This window comes from Erpetoichthys calabaricus, chromosome 14 (assembly GCF_900747795.2).
Source record: "Erpetoichthys calabaricus chromosome 14, fErpCal1.3, whole genome shotgun sequence".
In the NCBI taxonomy this organism is placed as follows: domain Eukaryota; kingdom Metazoa; phylum Chordata; class Cladistia; order Polypteriformes; family Polypteridae; genus Erpetoichthys; species Erpetoichthys calabaricus.
Window position 1 is genome coordinate 93361638 of NC_041407.2, and position 20110 is coordinate 93381747.

A 20110-nucleotide genomic window follows, 5' to 3' on the forward strand; every position below is an offset into this window, starting at 1 on the left:
GGCTGTCAGTTCACCTTTTCTACTTTGTGGAATGAGGTGTCGGTTTCGAACAGTATACTGTACAGTTAATTGAATACGACACGCCTCTGACCCTCCCTTCGAAGGCCGGCCTCACACCCCCTCGCTTGCTTTGCTTTCCTTGTCCTGTCCTATGCAGGAGGTTAACGCCCCCTTTTCCTGAAATCCTTCCCCCCGTCCATGCGTCGTGGCTGCTTTCCTCCTATTTGGAGGGGGCGGCCTCTGTTTCTGCTGGCTGCCTGATTGAGTAACGGGACGAAGAATAGAGCAGCAACTAGGGAACCTCTGCCACCTCTGTTATTTTTTCATTGCTCGGCCACCCGATGAATGGAGTAGCTTTCTGCCTGGTGGGAATTCCTCCGTATACAGACTCTCAGGTAAATAACTCTGCCGGACTGGGTTCGGCTCGTCTTTTGGCTCTGCAGTGCGCTGGGCGGACGGATCTCGTCTCTTAAGCGGATTAAGGCTGTCTTCTGTGGTTTATTTATGTGTGTAGATTCAGACAGACAGGCTGATGGGCAGACTTTAGGGCCGGGATAGGAAGATAGCAAAATGTGTTGGGATGTTTGTTTTTGATAAGTGATGAGGGGATTTTGCCGTGTTATTCCCAAAAAAGCGAAACTTTTTCTTGCATTCGACATAGTTTTCTGACAGAGCCCGCCATTGACTATTCCAGCTGTTCATTTGCTGTAATGTACAAGTCCCGGTTTTAGTTGCCAGCGCAGCTTTATGTTTGGGACCGATGGCTGAGATGACTGTTTCACACTGCTTGGTGCCTGGATGCTTCTAGACAGTTTTAATAGAATCAGCTGGACCAGCCTCGGCCTCTTTACTAAATGAGAATAGAGGTGAATAAAATACAATCCCCCCGTTATGTTTAATAGGAATATGTGGACTAAACTATATCTTTGCAATCGAAGTGAAAACTTTATTATTGAGTATGATTTAATAACATTAACAAAACACTTTGAGGAATATAAGGAAATAATATTACATTTATACCTTCTTGACAGCTTGACAGAATGAATTGGAGTTTTTCTCAGACTGAAATTTTGTCAGGAATTTGCAAAATTGGTTAACGTTCCTTATTAGCTCAGGGTGAAATTTTATTAAATGTCTTCTCATCTTTTTAGACTGACATATTTGAAAAAGAAAACGTAAAGTCTATCCGATTGTTTGTAAAGCATAAGGAGTGAACCACTTGTTATATCAAGACAGTAGAAAACTGTACTTTACTGTTTTTTCCCTTCTGTAGTTCGGGAGCCAAGACCAAATATCAATTTTATAAGATTGTAATGGAACTTGTGAGAAACAAATATGTAACATTTTTAACATAAGCCAGATCAAAAATAAATCTTGTAGTGACAGTGTTGTGTAGTGCCTAAGCAATCTGATTTGGAAACACTTATGCCTATAATGTCCAAATGCTTCTTTACTACGTAGTATCCAGATTAAGTGCCTTTTTTTTTTTACTAACAGTTCCTGGCACTACTTACCTGGTTCTAGGCATGAATGCTGAGTCTATCCTAATTGAAATGGCATCAATGAGGTTGTAGTAATCATCACCAGTTGGTTTTAATTCCTGACATCATGTAGATGACATTTTTGTAGTTGAAGAGGTGTTTCTTTCATTGACATATTAAAACACTCATTTTAATTTTCTGGATTGTGTTTCTTCTGTGCAGTACTAGCATTTGGTGAAAAATAGTGTCACAAGTACACGGTACAACCGATAAATTAAAAGAAGTTGCAGAAAATCGGTCTAACGAAACTATTTACTGTTAGTATTTAGTATAGAGAAATTTTCAGTATACTATGAAGCACATCTTCATTAGTTTATCACGAACTTGAAGAAATGGATGGCATACTCATAAAACTGAAGAACAAAACAAGAATTTAAAAAAAGTAGAAAATGGTCTCCTAGGTGGTCTAGTTTTCAAATGTTCTTGGTCAGTGTAATGCAATAAATAATGAACAAGTAGTTGTTTGTAAAAGGAATTTACCTGTTATTAGATTATTGACATTGTCCTTTTTCACATGTCTTCTTGGTGTTGGTGGAAAAGCAACATATTTTATCAAGACAGCTTTCTTGCTTTATCTGAGAGAAAACTTTTCTATGTAGATACTATAGTAGCTCAGTCAGTGACATCATATATAAGACAGTTTAGCAGATTTTAATGGGTCATTTTTGCATGAATTAGGAGAATGAATAGGAGAATGGAACCCAGCGTGTTAAGTGAGTTGTGGTATCCAGATAAAGTGTTCCAATAACTCCACTCCTGCTGTTTTTTTTCACATATAAGTGTTATTTATGTGTGAATTGAAAAAAAGCTACTCCACAACAAAACACCCAGTCAATGGCAAACCTGAAGGTAGAAGAAATTGTTCGTGAAAGAGTTTGAGTCCATTATCACTTGTACAGCATAAAAGAGAAGTACAACAGTGGGTCTAAAATGTATACTGTATCAGCAGGCACTGATTATACTATGTTGTTATAAACAAGACTTGGGAAGTGATAATCCAATTTGGTTACACATCATTCGGCGAGAAACAAGGAGGTATGGTTGTATTGGGTTAAAGAACAAAAAAAGAAGTATTAGGCTTCAGAACACAAAAAGAATACCTTTTTGATATATCATATTTGCTACTGATTCATGCTTATGTGTACAAGCAGACTGCTAGTGTTGATGAGATGATGGGAGGTAAAGTTTTTTTTTGGCTATATGCTGGGTCCCTTGATATCAAGAACACCACATTTTCAATGCAGCAATATATCTGGACATCACTGCCCATTAAGTGTATAAGTGGCAGCAGTTTTTCCATCCGTCAATGGGATTTTTCTGTACGACAATACTACCTGCCACAAGGAGTGTCTTGGATTAGATCAGGAGTATGATAGCACAACAGAGTGATTTTCCCAATGACCAGACTTCCATTCTATTGAACATATGTGGGATTCTTTGGAATAAAAGATCCACATGAGTAAACGACACTCCTGTTTTCAACACTTTGTTGAATTCATATCTGCATGAATGCAGGGTATACTGAGGATAAATGGAAAACCTGCTCATTAATAGTTGGGTGTGTGTTTGGAATACTTAAGGACTTTTGAGTCATTGTTATGTTAGGGTCTACATTAAGACATGTGAATTAATAAATCATTTTACAGTAATCTCATTTGGAAAACATAGATTCTGTGTGACATGAAGGAGGTTACAGTGATTAGAGTTGATACTTTTCAGAAGCTAAATTTACTACTACAGCAGTTTTTTATGCAGCATCATGCAACAAATATGCACTTACACCTTTGGCTCATACAGTATAAAGACATTTTTAATCAGCCTATTTCAATAATTCAGGTTTATTTACAGTGTGATTAACTTCAGTTTCTAATGCAATGAGACTTCTGTTGTCATGTATAAATGATAAACATCTGTCTGACTCTGACCAACTTTGCATTGTATCTTTTGCTTTGTAGTATGAGGCTTGACATAGGAAGAGTATGAGACACAAAGTTCTTATTAGGTATTGTTGGTTAGATCATCTAGTGCTGTTATTGATGATCTAAAATACTTTAAAAAAGAGATTTTTGTGTCATTAACTATTTTTGACATTAACCTAGCATTTCTGTTATTGTAAACGTAAATTTTTAGCTGCACAAGAACAATTGCCATAGCTGTTACACTTTTTTAGTTCAATAAAATTACTCACCTTTTCATATAAACACTAAGCTTTAAACATGGTGTGAGATACCTCATAGCTTGGTATTCTTTTTTGAATGATGAGGGGGTTGTATTTTGATATCTAGTTACTATTTTTTTCAGTACTTTGCCTTGATTACAGAGATTGAGTTAATTTGTGTTTAGGGCACAATTGTGCTGGACATTCCAGGTCTATAAAATGTTGATTGACCACAGTCTTATTGAGGTCACCTAAGCTACACTTTGTAGTAAACTGCTTGAAACACAGTTCAGTTCTGACATCTTAGAGGTTTGAGGTGAATGACAGAAACTTTTTGGATTATTTAAGATCTGTTTATCATTGATTTTCAACTTGACTTTGTGAGGAAAACCATGTCCTGTAAGCCATAACTCCTGCTGGCAGCTGTATGTATGTATGAGTTTATTTATTGTAAATTATAAGTGCACGATATGTTTCCTTGCTTGGTTTGGTTTATTAGCAACAACACCATTGCCCTTGATGCTTTTAATGAAAATCAACTCATTATATTCTCTTTGCAGGTGTTGTTTGCACAAAATGCCTTTTATATGTCTCTTTGTCCCTAAAGCAGTAAACCAGGAGCGAAAGGCTGTTTTTTATAATGTAATATATTTAATGCTAGTTTAAAAAGCAAATTATTTTTTAAGACAAAATTATGTAATCTATGAACCCCGAAGTACTCTGTATTATTCTGTTTTTAACCAGTAAATGGAAGTTAAAAAGTCTTTCTTTTAGATAAACGTACATAATTAAGTAAAGAATATTATTTGCTATAGTTTGTGCAATATTCTTCTTTCATGAGCTCTTGTCATTATTTTTTTGTATTACGTAGGAATGAGTTCTCAACCACTAAATGTATATCGTATAAAATACTATAGATGTGTAAACCCTGATATGATGGCACAAAGTCCAAATGCCTATTTTTGTATATGATTTTCCGTCTTATACCCAAATCATGTAAAATTGTTTTTTCAGTTAAAACTGAAAATTAGATTGCAAATTAATTGAATTTTTTTCAGGATGCAGCAGTAAGTGCAATAAAGGTAGAGCATAAGGTGCATTTCTCGTTACTTCCAGTTTAGTATATACAGTACAGTTTCTTGAACTGGGAAAGTTCAACTACTGTTTAAAACACTGTTAATTATGTATTGCTAAAGCTTAGTTTTGGTAGATGGTACCTAAATGGTAGTATTTAGCTATCTCAAAGCCTCAAGTACATCTGTGATTTGGAATGGATTAATTATGCACTGCAATCGCAGCAGAACACAGTTTTTTCATGCACAATTTGTATGCTTAACATACAGTCATATGAAAAAGTTTGGGAACCCCTCTTAATTCTTTGGATTTTTGTTTATCATTGGCTGAGCTTTCAAAGTAGCAACTTCCTTTTAATATATGACATGCCTTATGGAAACAGTAGTATTTCAGCAGTGACATTAAGTTTATATAATTAACACAATTAGATAGGTGCATAAATTTGGGCACCCCAACAGAGATATTACATCAATACTTAGTTGAGCCTCCTTTTGCAAATGTAACAGGCTCTAGACGCCTCCAATAGCCTTTGATGAGTGTCTGGATTCTGGATGGAGGTCTTTTTGACCATTCTTCCATACATATCTCTCCAGTTCAGTTAAATTTGATGACTGTTGAGCATGGACAGCCTGCTTCAAATCATCCCATAGGTTTTCGATGATATTCAAGTCAGGGGACTGTGACGGCCATTCCAGAACATTGTACTTCTCCCTCTGCATGAATACCTTTGTAGATTTCGAACTGTGTTTTGGGTCATTGTCTTGTTGGAATATCCAACCCCTGTGTAACTTCAACTTTGTGACTGATGCTTGAACATTATCCTGAAGAATTTGTTGATATTGGGTTGAATTCATCCGACCCTGGACTTTAACAAGGGCCCCAGTCCCTGAACTAGCCATACAGCCCCACAGCATGATTGAACCTCCACCAAATAGGACAGTAGGTAAACGGTGTTTTTCTTGGAATGCAGTGTTGTTCTTCCACCATGCAAAGCGCTTTTTGTTATGACCAAATAACTCAGTTTTTGTCTCATCAGTCCAAAGCACTTTGTTCCAAAATGAATCTGGCTTGTCTAAATGAGCATTTGCATACAACAAGCGACTCTGTTTGTGGCATGAGTGCAGAAAGGGCTTCTTTCTCATCAGATGTTCTTGCAGGTCTTTGGAGGTGATCTGTGGGTTGTCTGTAACCATTGTCACAATCCTGCGCATATGCCGCTCCTGTATTTTTCTTGGCCTGCCAGACCTGCTGGGTTTAACAGCAACTGTGCCTGTGGCCTTCCATTTCCTGATTACATTCCTTACAGTTGAAACTGACAGTTTAAACCTCTGAGATAGCTTTTTGTAGCCTTCCCCTAAACCATGATAGAGAACAATCTTTTTTTTCAGATCTTTTGAGAGTTGCTTTGAGGATCCCATGCTGTCACTCTTCAGAGGAGAGTCAAAGGGAAGCACAACTTGCAATTGACCACCTTAAATACCTTTTCTCATGATTGGACTCGCCTGTCTATGAAGTTCATGGCTCAACGAGCTCATCCAACCAATTTGGTGTTGCAAGTAATCCGTATTGAGCAGTGACATGCATTCAAATCAGCAAAATTACAAGGGGACCCACATTTTGGCAGAGCCAGTTTTTCACATTTGATTTAATCTCATACAACTAAATACTGCTTCACTAAAAATCTTTGTTCGGAAAACACCCCAGTACTCAGATGTTCCTAGAAAATGAAAGACATACCACTGTTATCTTTTTTTGTTGAAAGTAGCGTCAATTATTATGCAGGCTGAGAGGGGTTCCCAAGCTTTTCCATATGACTATATTAAAAAACAAAGTTGTACAAGTATATTTAAGAAAGTATACAGTTTAGAACATGTTATCATTTACCAACCCCCATCCCCAGGTTTTCTCAGTGATTTGAGTTTGGGGAATGAATGAGGGTGGTAATTTGTGTTTAAACACAGAAAACATTTCACAGTTGCTAAGGTTTTTGACAGCAGATGGCTGTGGAACTACATATAATAAACTCCTGATTCAAGCAACACACATTAGCAAAGTTTGGATGCAACAGAAAAATCTTAAGGCTTAGTGTTGTGATATCAACTAAAAAGAATTCCTTCAGTTTTGTGATATTAATTAACAAGAGACTGTTGATGAGGCCACATCCATAATTTCTTGAACAGAATCTAATTGAATTCACTGTAATGCCCTAAATGCCCAAAATCTCAGCACTCTGTTGAATTTTTTAAAAACGTTTATTTTTGTGAGTAGGAAAAAGTTAATGCTGTTTCTATATCTGGGCCCAGTCATTGTCTTTGTGTCACCATGTCTGTACTTGAGTATTCCAGGCTACTTTACACATCCCTAAGATTTGTCTGTTACCTTAGTTGAACATTATCAGTTAGCCTGGTGTTAGTAGGTGTGAGTTTGTGCCTGATTACTGTGGTGGCCCATCAAGGTTGGTTCCTGCTTTCTTTTGCCCAGTACTGCCAGCATAAGCTCCATCTCTCCAGCAGGTTTAACAATATGTAGATGGAAGCATTCCTGGAGAAAGGAGGTTGTATGCATTCAGTCTTCTATGCAGAATGCTGTACATATTACACATGTCTTCAGCTCTAATTTTTCATGGTTGAACTAGTACAGTAACCCATCATTTGCAAAATCTAAGAAGGGTAGGTATATGTATGCATGGGGTGGAGGTTAAATAATCCCTTATGACCGCTTAAGGTTAAATAACCACTTAAGGTTTTGGGAAGAATTGTTGTGAATTTATCAAAAGAGGAAACACACAATACCACAATCAAGGATGAATTATTTTTAAAGTGGCACATATGCTGCTCTGCTAAACTAGGAGAGGCAGTCATTTGTATAGTAACTCTTGGAACTGAATTTCAGTCTAAGATACCTTGTAGTCTGTGCGCTTTGTGTGGACCACCAATCTTTTACTCCGTGGTGAGTGAGGTACTTCTTAACACTGCCTTGTCACGTGTACCTTGAAAAAACACTTCTGTGCAAGATAGTGAACCTCAGTGCTCCAATTGTTTCTGGAATGCTTTCCATTTGCTAAAATGCATACTTAATAAATGCCAATCAATGGCTGAGATTTTGGGGCATTTGAATGGGACGGAAAAAGCATCTGTCCAGAATTCTCTGTGATTCATAGGACTATATTGTGCAAATCACTTGGGCTGAAGCCCATTATTGATTAATGTCTAGTTTAAAACCCTGAAAGAGAAGATTTGTTCATTACATCCAAGGGCTGTTAAACCAAGGTGGATTGAATTGAGGTTTTACTGTGAAGGGTTTCAGGAGTAGTATTACACTGTTCTTTCTTGTTTATGAAAATAAGGATTTTATCTGTTGTGACACCAGAAACTAATTTAAAATATTAATTCAGACATTCATTATTATACTTTTTATGCAAATGTACCACTTGTAGTAAAAATGAATGTAAAGTGAAGCATTTACCAGCGAGATATATGCTAAAATATTACATACACAGATAAAAATGTGCCTCTCAGATGATGCTAAATGAACAGAAGTCAAAGACTTGTTGTGAAAAATAGTTGTTTAGGTTCTTGATTTCATCTTCGCAATTGAGTGCCTATGTAAAGGTACAAAATATACATGTGCAGGAGAATGTTTTAAATATTTCTTTGAATGCTTTTAACATTTCAATTAATTTCTTTTATGTAATACTGTAGACTTTCTCCTTAAATGAAGTGCATCAACATGTGTTTTGTTTTGTTGTATTGAAGTATGTGCCTTAAATACAGTACAATGCATTTTGCCACATTACAAATGAACTTATTTAGTTGTAGGACTGTGCCATTTCTACTATATCATAAGATATTGTTGCTCTATTTTTGTTTGTAACAAGACAAAGGTAATTACCATTTATACCTTCAAGTTTCATGGTCGAGTGTGAGCAGTGAACTGATATTTTTGGTTCGCTTCCTGGGCCCTCCCTATGTGGAGAACACTTTGAGTAGTGAGAAAAGCACTATATAAATGTAAAGAATTATTATTATTATTAAAAATATTTACTGTATATTACATTAATGGGCAATTCAGTGGATATTGCTGACACCAATCATTTCAAATGTTATACATAGAATAATAAATCTATTAATAGATTTCTCCATTGTCCAAGGAACATCTGCAGCTGGACCCTTTAATTGGTAGACCCTAGTATGTGCCGATTGGCAGCATCACTATCTCCACTCTGTTCCTCATTGTAGACACCTTACAAGATAGTGTGCTGAGTGCTCTTCTTCTTCAGCTATGACTTTGGGACCAAGCACATCTCTAACATCATTATATTTGCTGTTGATACAACTGTTGAAACCCTGACTACCAATACAGGTGAGATGACAATCATAGAAGAGATTTGAATTCTGACATTGTGGCACCAGAACCACAGTCTTTTCCACAATATTAGCAAATCCAAGGAGCTTAGCATAGACTTAAAGAAGCAGAGCACTCTCACACATACAGTATATTGGAGGATATGCTGTGGATAGGGTCAGCAGCTTTAAGTTTCTTGGAGTTACCTTCACTGACATCCTGAAGTGGGCATAAAATATCTCGGCTTTATTCAAGAATGCTCATCAATGCCCTTTCTTGCTCAGATGTTTAGGAATTCCCAGATGCATTCATGTATAGTCTCCAGCTCCTGTTGGAGCACAAGGGAGTCCATGCTCACTAGTTGCATTACATACTGGTATTGCACAGCTCAGGACTGCAAACTTCTACAAAGGGTAGTGAATTTGGCAGACCTATTACTTTTTTAACTTTTTTTCATGTTCAGGACAATATGCTTTTTCATTAGTAGATTCAGAGACAATGTTTTGTCTCATAATGACAAATTATTGTATGTAGAACCTTATCTGTTTAAATTGAATTCAAGATATGATATTGTATTTATTTAATGTTTTTGTCTTTTGTTAGTATATTGTTACTGTAACTAGTCTGTGGGAAACATGCAAGTAAGAATTTAATTGCAGTATGTACACGGGATGATAAACTTGAACTCAGAACTTGGAAGTACTAATTATGTATGCCTTAGTTTGTATATGCATTGTACTGTATTTTAAGTGATATTATGCAAGTGGTTGCAGAACTTGTGAAAACTTCCCAAAACTCCTTCATTGACCCATTAGATCAGTTAGCCAGAATGATCATGTGTGAAAAGAAAAGTAAATGTGATGTCATACATACAGTAGATGAAAAAATAATACCATATAGCATATTTTGGTGCAAAAACAAAATATTGTTGAATTCTTTTATTAAATTTCCTTGATAGTGGTGAAATATCGCACAAATATGCCAGCATGTCACCTGTCAGGACTTTATAAGTGCATTGACAATTCCTTGCAGATTCATCAGGATATGTATTATATCAAGGTGACCTATTTTGTTGAAAGAAAAGTAATACATAGTATTATTATTTTTCATTTTATGTCTGAATGATGCTTCACAATTCAGATCTAAACCAAATCACTTTGTTGGGTTTATGAGTGTTCACTGTGTCCATGTTTGGGTTTTTCTCACAGATGTCTTGTTTTCCTAATGCATTCCAAAAATGTGAATTTTAAATTAATTGTTGACCTTGTTGAGAGGTTTACTGATCTTGGCAGTGACATTCATGTCTCTGGTGACTCTTCCTATAAAGTCAGTAGATGGATTGGGAGAGCATGGGGGGTTATGAGGTCGCTGGAAAGGGGTGTATGGCGCTCCCGATATCTATGCAAAAGGACGAAGGTCCAAGTCTTTAGAGTCCTGGTGCTTACTGTCTTGCTATATGGTTGCGAGACATGGATGCTATCCAGTGACCTGAGATGAAGACTGGACTCCTTTGGTACATGTGTCTCCGGAAAATCCTTGGGTATCGTTGGTTTGACTTTGTGTTAAATGAGCGGTTGCTCATGGAGTCCCGAATGAGGCACATTACCTGCATTGTGAGGGAGCGTCAGTTACGGCACTATGGCCATGTGGCGCGTTTCCCCGAGGGTGATCCAGCTCATAAGATCCTCATTGTTGGGGACCCGAGTGGCTGGATCAGGCCAAGGGGTCGCCCACGTAGCACCTGGCTGCGGCAGATAGAGAGTCATTTCCGGAGGGTGGGACTGGACCGCGTGTCTGCCTGGGGAGTTGCCAACCGGGATCCCAAGTTGTTTTGTCGTGTAGTGGGTGCGGCAACACACTGTACCAGTGCATGCTCCCCAGCTTGACTTGACTTGACTTGTTGACTGAATTGAAGATGTGTCATTTAGTGTGCTCTACAGTGGACTAGCACTATGCAGGGTGGATTCCAGCCTTTCACGCAGTGCTGCTCATACAGACACCAGCTCTCTGTTAATTTGAATTGGAATATGCAGATCTGAAAGTTAATGTTTTGAAGGTTTAATGACAAATTGTTGCTTTATTTCATTTTAAGATATATTGCAGTTGGCACGCCTGCATGTCCTAAATCATTCAATATAATATCCTCTATTCACAAAAAATAAATGTGTTAAATGTGCTCACCCAGGCAATATGATACGCATGTTTAGACTACAGTTCTGTTCCATCTATTCCTTTTATGCTCTTATGTAGAAATGCAGGTTTCAAGAAGTTCTGCTTGTTTACAAAGTAGCTTTTAGCTGAATATGTGATGGACTGCAGCTGTATAAATTGTAGATGTATTCTTATATGTTGCGCTGAACCCTTGAATTCTCTATCTGCAAATACAAGTTGTACGCCAGTTATCTCCATATGATAGAACTTTCTGTCTCTTAACATGTTCCAGCATAGTTTTGGCCTTTTATTTTTCTTCTTTAGAATGGTGATTTTATTTACTGTACAGTATATGCACTTCTTTGTAGACTGATACAAGTTGACATCTGTATCTAGATCAAACTGACATTGCAGCCTGGTTTGTATTCCACTTCTGCCATCTAGTATCCTACACCTACTCATGCAGTGCTTGTTGATCTCATTAATTTTGTAAATATATATGTCACTTTTTTTCATGTCAACAGAATAGCATCTTTCTCTTAGCTTTGCATACTTGCCCAATGATTCTTTGCTACATTCAATTCAAAACAATTTCTGGCTTGTTACAATTATGTACTTTTCTAACATTATTACATTGTACTTGTGCAGAGTCATATATGACTATTCAGAAGATATCCAGTTTTACTTTTGCAGGAGCATTGTCTTTAAGTAAGGAACTAACACTGAACAGGTGGCTAGTAAGTGGGTTCATAGCTTATAATCTTGTGAATTAAGTATTGTTCAACTGTTCAACATTTAAGTATCACATACAATTCAGTAGATTCACATTTTCTATGAGACATACTAAAATATATTAAAAACAGAATGTTCACAAGACTTGCATTGTTCTTTTCAATCTTATGTGTATTCCCAAATTTTTGGTTATTAGGTTTTTAGTGATAAGGTTTTTCTGTTATCAAGGTTTTTTAATTCTAACTTTCCAAAATTTGCATGATAGGGCTAAAGTTTTATTATGCCTTCAATGCATTCTGACAGTTATGAAATCTGTTACTAGGAAGTACTCATCTTGTAAAATTAAAAGGAAAAAATACAGTAATTATCTCTTCTGTACTAAATGGAGATAACTATTAATTTTGCATAGTTTAATTCATGTCTTGGGATTGATGCCATATGTAACTTCAACAAAATATGTAACATAAATAAACAAAGTAGAAAGGGTGTGAAACCCCACCATACTTCATGTTACATCATTTCACACTGGTTAATCAACATCAAGCAATGGATCAGTGCCTATACATCAAGCAGGTTTGATTAAAAATGATTTTATTTATATAGATTATAAATTAAGAAATAAGTTAGAAAGGTAATGTACAAGGGGGCAATATTTATTTGTATTTGTATCCCTTAAAAGTTCCCCGGTGCTAGTTAAATACAGCAACTCCATAACACAACTTTGCGTCCACAAAGATGTATAACAGCATGGGACAGACTGAGTCATGTGATATGTCATATTTACTCCAATTAAATGTTTTATGGACCAGAATTTTTCATATTTGTCTTTCCTGAGCACAAAGTCATATCATACTTACTTGCAGTGTAACAAAAATACTATATTGTAAGGTTAATGTCAGATGTAAAATTTCATGTAACTGTACGTTTTTAAGGAAACATTTATAGAACAATTGGGATTTTGTTAATTCATATGCGTATTTTCTTCAGTAACTATTGAAATTTGGAGCTCTTTCAATTAAACTCTTAACCTTTTGCCGACATCCTTAACTGATATTCTTTTTTACCTTCTGTTGAATGGATATGTAGTTACAAAGACAAGCCTGATCTGTGTAGGCGGAATCATGGGACACTAAAGCCTTGTATTTGTTAATAGTTCTTAAAGAAAAAATCACTTCAGACTTCTTTTTCTTTTACATGTCTTCCTATAAGTAACAATACTGTTTCTGTTTGAAGTGGCTTCTTCATTTGAAAGTCACAGGTTGACTGTCATTTTATGAAGGCAGGTATTTATTCAGGAATCATTTAAACAACTATTACTACAAACATACTAAAGTGTTTTGGTGACTAAGATCATTATGTCTAAACAATGGGACTGCATTCTTGTTTAGTCAAAGTACGTAGTTTTGCTCCTTTTTTCTTTTAAATAACATTGCTCACGTTGATATCCCTTTTATGAATTCAAATGGTAAAAATAAAGAATAAAATAAATCCTCATTCTGATTTGCTAAATGTGACCTAATTAGATCAGGCAGACTCTTTTGCAAGGCAGTTTGTATAATTTAACATTGTACTACTTTTTAGGGTCTGTTATGGAAAGAAAATTATCTCTGTTTCTCTTTTGAGAATTAGCTTTTTTAATGCATGTCCATGCAAGTAAACTCCCTTTTTCTTATCTGTATATTGTAAGTACTCAACTGATTACTGATCCCGATAGACTGCCTTGTGCAGGATAAACAGAATTATCTCAAGAGCTCATGAGGGAAATGTATGTCTTGCCTGTTTTGATCCAAATCACTCCCTTTAATGGTAGATGCAGTGAGTTTCTGTGTCTTTCTGTTTGCCGAGCTGCTTTTGCTAATTTGCGATATCAACCATCTTAACAGTTTTAACCTCTTAGTACAATTAAAGAGTGTTTGTTCAATTACTGTATTTCCAGAATACAATATTAATTCTTTTGCTTGGTTTGCATGGTTAAGATTTATCATAGGTCCCCTGAAATTTCATATTTTTTGTTAGAGACATTCCTTCGTTACAGTGGTTTCAATGTGAGAGACTGAGAGAAAAAAAAACACATTAGAGATTAATCAAGAAAATATCATTTGTTTTATTGCCTGTATGAAAGGAGTAACGTAATATTTTTTTTACTTTTGTCCATTAGTAGTGCTTTCAATTTTTTTTTTAAGTTTGAAAAAAGAAAAAAAGAACATATATGCTCTGCTAAGTGAAGCAGTTAGAATAACTTCTTGAATTTTCTTTAGGGGTGTAAAATATTTAATATATTCATTTAGTTTTTAAAATTTTGTGTCTGTCTGATCCTAATTTTGTACCCCACATAATTCTATAACAACTCTTTTGTTTGTTTTTTCTGATTATTTGCTACTGTTGAACTGTTTTTTGGCTGATTTAAATATGCATCAATCTATGGAGCTATGGTGTGTCAGCATCAACCACTTTGCCACCATGCTATATGGTATTAGCTATCTTTGAGATTAATGATATTTAATTAGTGTAATGGAATGCCAGATTGTCTGAATTTATGATCGTTTCACATAGGACTACTAGTGCAATAGTTACATTTCCGTAAGTCCTCCATTGGTACTAGTTGCTTGCATATAGCTAAGTGATTTCTTAAGTAGACGTTTACTATAAATTCTGATGTTGATGGTTTAGTTGACTTTAGGCATGTGTAGCCACTTTTAGAAAAGATTACAGTATTGTTAGAATATACGCATGATTGACATACTGTAAATGAGGTCACAATGATAGAATGTATATTGCCTTTAGGTTATAAATGAGTATATAGTGATTATATAAATATAAATAATTAAGTAAACACAAGCGGAACGTCACTTCCACATTATTAGCTTTTATATGCCAAAATTTCCTTACTTTGTTCCTATGGTATCAATTTGTCTTAATGTATTCATATTAACTGAGGGTTGAACCTCTGATTAAATAGGCTGCCTGTTTGTCTGTTCTTATGCTAGGTATGCCATTTGTCAGTCTTGTATATTTTGCTTTCTCAAACAATTAAAAGTGTTTTGTTTAAAGCTTTTTGTAGCATGTAGAAAACAATTGATTCTATGACTTGCTTATTAATTCTGTCCAATAATTCACTTGAAAAGTGAAATGTTAATATTAAAAGATACATGTCATAATAATAAAGAAGCTCTTAAGATTCTGATTTCTTGATTTCATAAGTCATCTTTCTTTCAAGTACTATATACTAAATCAACACTTTTTGTACAGTATAATCTAAGAATTTTAATACTTCATTTATCTTTCATAATCTTGCAATGTTTAGTTAACACAATTCCTTGTCCCTCTCTGTCCACTGACACTTAGCTTCTATCCCAGGTTATTGCTGTACTAGGTTATTTCACCTGTGGTAGCTAGTTCTCTATTATCTCTCAGTTGACTTCCCCAGCTTGTTCCTAAATCTAAACATTTTGGATTTTCACACAAGATACAGTATAAACATCTAGATTAAATATTATTTATATTATTTTTTGCGGTCATATGTTTTGTTTTTTAAAAGTGATACTTGTACAGTGAATATTGGAAGAACTTTTTATTTTTATGGCTCTCATGGCTGTGTATTTTTTTTCACTGAAGCAATGCTTGGGACTATTGAAATTATTTAAGTTAAGGAGTTCAGTGAACTACAGACTGTCTCCTTTGTGTGAACTGTTAACAAAGGAATCATTCAGCTAGAGCTACTCTCACTGTACTGGAAATAGTATAGCAGCCTCTGTCAGCCTCTGTAGTAGTACCCGATTAGATGTAACCCATCCCCCCCATCATCCATTCCTTAGCAGTAACATGAATGCCAACAATATTAGTAAGAGAACAAAAGACCATCCTTCACTCAAACTGTACAGAATTGCCTCACTGTAAAATAATACAGTAATACACTTGAGCAGTAATGTTATCCCTCATTACTCTTCTCATAATTTAAATTTTAAACAAAAAAATTGCCAGCCTCTCATACAACCAGAAGAATTTAGTTCTTTTGGGTAAATTAAGTAACAGCATATTAAATGCAGTAGCTACAGTACTTAAGAATTTTTTTAAACTATTAGATTATTTGGCTACACAGATCTTGGACTAAACTCCTAAAACGATAATTTTCTGAAATGATACATTTAAAAAAATCTCAGTTGTATTTAATTGGATGATGGTGATGGCTGGAGTTCTGCTATGTATGTTTTTTGTAATCAGGTATAAAGTCCAGTTAAAGATGGAAGGCAAGATAATGGCTGTGGTCTCTGAGTGGTTCACGTTTCTGTGTTTTGCTGAAGAGTTTTATTCCTACTGGCATCACAAAACATTTTTTATCAATCAATATATCAAGAAATAACTTGTTATTTACTCTGTTTTTGTCTGCATGGTGCTTTATTATTGCCATCATGATTATATGTTTATACCCAGGCCAATTACTAATTAAGTTATAACCCAACTTTTACTATCAGGACCAGATTCAACCCTATTGCTTTGATGGTAATCTTCTTTTTCTTTCGGCTGCTCTCGTTAGGGGTTGCCACAGCAGATCATCTTCTTCCATATCTTTCTGTCCTCTGCATCTTGCTCTGTCACACCCATCACCTGCATGTCCTCTCTCACCACATCCATAAACTTTCTCTTAGGACTTCCTGTTCTCCTCTTGCCTGGCAGCTCTATCCTTAGCACCCTTCTCCCAATATACCCAGCATCTCTCCTCTGCACATGTCTAAACCAACGCAATCTCACCTCTCTGACTTTGTCTCCCAACCGTCCAACCTGAGTCAACCCTCTAATGTACTCATTTTTAATCCTGTCCATCCCCATCATACCCAATTTAAATCTTAGCATCTTTAACTCTGTCACCTCCAGCTTTGTCTCCTGCTTTCTGGGCAATGCCACCGTCTCCAACTCATATAACAAAGCTGGTCTCACTACTGTCTTGTAGACCTTCCCTTTCACTCTTGCTGATACCCATCTGTCACAAATTACTCCTGACACTCTTCTCCACACATTTTACCCTGCCTGCACTCTCTTCTTCACCTCTCTTCCACAATCCCCATTACTCTGTACTGTTGATCCCAAGTATTTAAACTCATCCACCTTCGCCAACCCTACTTCCTGCATCCTCACCATTCAACTGACCTTCCTCTCTTTTTATGGTAATCTATTCATTTAAAAAAAGCAATTTTTTTCTGGAATGTGGATGTTTTAAGAGGTACTTTCTTATAATGTGCATTTGTTTTATATGACTCTTTACATTATAGGCAATTTCAGTTTTTCCACAGGAAGCAAAGTTAGCATTGTCATTTCTGAAACAGGGTGTACAGCACCCACGAATTGTGAAAAACCGTGAATTTTGGATGTGGTTAAAAAAAATGCCCATTTTTATAGTTTTAAACCCAAAACACTTTAATTTAATTTCAAACTCAGCTTAATACATTACCTAAAAATAGAGAATGTAAAGGTAAACCTGTATACTGTACTGATATGTCACCCACAGTGCTAGAATGTAAAATGCTGATGTTACTGCTATATGTACTGTAAACTGCCACATACTTGTGGGTTAATGCATCCCTGGATGCCAAATACTTTTTTGCTGCACTTTTTAAGTAAACGTCACAATTCACAATGAAAAAGTGAAATTTTAATGGAACACTTTTTTCATGCAAAGAGCATCACACTTACACTAATCATTTTACACACTGCTAATGAACTGTAAAAACTATTTAAAAAACTACTGGAACAATATGTACAAGGTGCAACTGACGCAATAGATGAAATTCAATAAATCACCGAGCCAACTGTGCTTGAACTGGCTGCACTCAAGCACACAGAGGTAAGCGCTGATGCTGGCAGGCTAGTCTAGTGCAGCGGCTGAATGCCAGAGACAGTGAGGCTGCAGGGTGTTACGCTTGGGTCACAGAATTGCACAGAAACACAGGAGATTGTAGAGACAGGAACTTTATTCAAACACTTGAAACAAACATGTCTTTTTCAGAAGTTAAACAAGCTTAGTATGCAGTTAGTTCTCGATTAAAGAATAGATAAACATCATAGGGGAGCACAATGGGAGCGGGACCCCCAACAGGAGCAGAGGATGTCTGGGGGAAGAGAGAGAAACAAAGCAATCAGCCAAAAAGGACAGGTCCTGTTCAGGCTTTTAAGTATGCATAGCGTTGCGCGTGAAGCATTTCACGAGACAGAGCAGCCGCAAGTAAGCCCAGAAAGTAAGGGGGCAATGTGAAAGTAGTCTATCAGCGTTTTTTAAGAGAGGTTTTTTTGAGGAGCATCCGTGTCTTCTAGGGGTGCGTTCAGCCCCCTGCTCACAAGAGGCTGGCAGTGGTCATGAGCTGGCTGCTCAACAAATGTACAGCACTGACTGATCAGCTCCTGCGTGCTCACAAATGGCACTGGGAAACGACTGTAGCCAATTGTGGCGGTTTAAGGGTTATGTGGAACAAAACGGAAAACACAAGAACACTCAGCTGGAGGTGCATCACAGTCAATCAACAGGAAGGAGAAATGAATAATGCCGTTGCGGTCCAGTGCTGCTAAGATTTACACCGTTGAGAAGACGGTGATTTATTTATTTTTATGGTGAAGATTCCAGGGACGCACCCAGCCTTGGCCCGACCCACACGCACTCACAAACAGAGACAAAAATAAAGCAAACCGGTAATCAAACAGCAAATAAAGAATGTAATGAAAACAAATGAAATAAATGAAAACAACAATACCACCCTTGTTCCCTTTATGGCAATTACACATTAAATACAACAACGCACAAACAAAGCACACACAGTAAATCATGAAAAACAGCAATGGATGAAATGTAATGATGAAAATAGATAGTCCAGAGATCCGCACGTTGAATGGGAATGTAAAGATAGTCCTACCGCTAGTTCCCGAAATGGTGAAGACTGGTGGACGGGTTCAGGAGCACTCCTTTCTTTGCAGGATTTCCACTTACTGTCCTCATGTACACAGGTAGACGATCCAGACGCCAAAAAAAAAAAACGATTCAGGACAAAATTAATAAGTACAGGTAACCCAGCAGAAGGCAGACAGATAGGAACTTGAAACACAAATTACAAAAACTTTTTTTTTTATTTGGTCACCGGCATTTTACTTTTGGTCACCGGCCCAATTTTTAAAAGCCACGCTGACATCCTTTGACCCCAACAGCCCCAGCACCCTCAGCAGAAGACCAATCAGAGCCACTGCAGGGACTGCTGGGAGTTTGAGTTTCAAATTCTATTGGCTACTTTCACCATCCCAAGCCGAGTTTTCCTCTACAATTGCTTCCTGTTCTCTCTACAGTATAGTATTTCCATGAAAAAAGCCATAAAAATCACGGAGGATATTTGCGGTTTCCACTAACAATTATTAGATAGGTTATAAGGAAAAATCCGTGAATGACTGAGGCCGCAAACTCTGAACTGCGACTTCGCGGAGGCCTACTGTATTTCTTAGGTAGACATGCAGGTAAGGCAATAAATTAAGGTCTTAAAATACTTGTAATGTCAAAAGATATCAGGTAAATTACATGCAGATTTAGGAAAACAATATTCAGTTTCCCTGAGCTAAAGGCTGACAGCATCCCAAAGATGAGCAATAAAGGTTGAATTGAGATAATTTGGGTATGAATGTGTAATTGGTATAACTAATCCTTTTCCAAAATAAACATTTTAATATAATGCATAGAATAACTGGACAATGATAGAGAAAAAATTTGGGATGAAGGTACTGTAAAGTATGAGTATAAGGAATAGCTGAAGGTAAAAAATCAGCGCAGTTCATCAGATTTTCAGGATGCTAATTGTGGATATGTAATCATGATTGTGACAAGGGAAAATGTAATATATAATCTACTGTATGTCTAACAAGGACAAATTTAACAGATTAATAACCAAATCTAAAAAAAAGCCAAATGGGTTTAAAATTACCTAAAAGATTTCCAGATTTTAAAATGCTTGTATTGACAGTGAGTGCCATACAGTACATGTTTAATTTCATTTATTCACTGCATTTTGTATTTGTATCTATCCTTGCATACACCCTTCTATCTATCTATCTATTAATGCCTGTAGCCTAATTATTTTATTAT

General features: G+C 36.3%; 1 protein-coding gene across 1 annotated transcript in view; it reads left to right on the forward strand.

Annotated features, from left to right (window-relative positions):
• The first annotated feature begins 212 nt into the window (after positions 1 to 212).
• The window catches only part of LOC114665211 (rho GTPase-activating protein 23-like), a 139425-nt gene continuing 119527 nt past the window's right edge, over positions 213 to 20110 (forward strand). The window contains 1 exon segment of the mRNA XM_028819643.2: positions 213 to 395. Coding sequence (XP_028675476.1) covers positions 342 to 395 — 54 coding nt within the window. The 5' untranslated portion in view covers positions 213 to 341.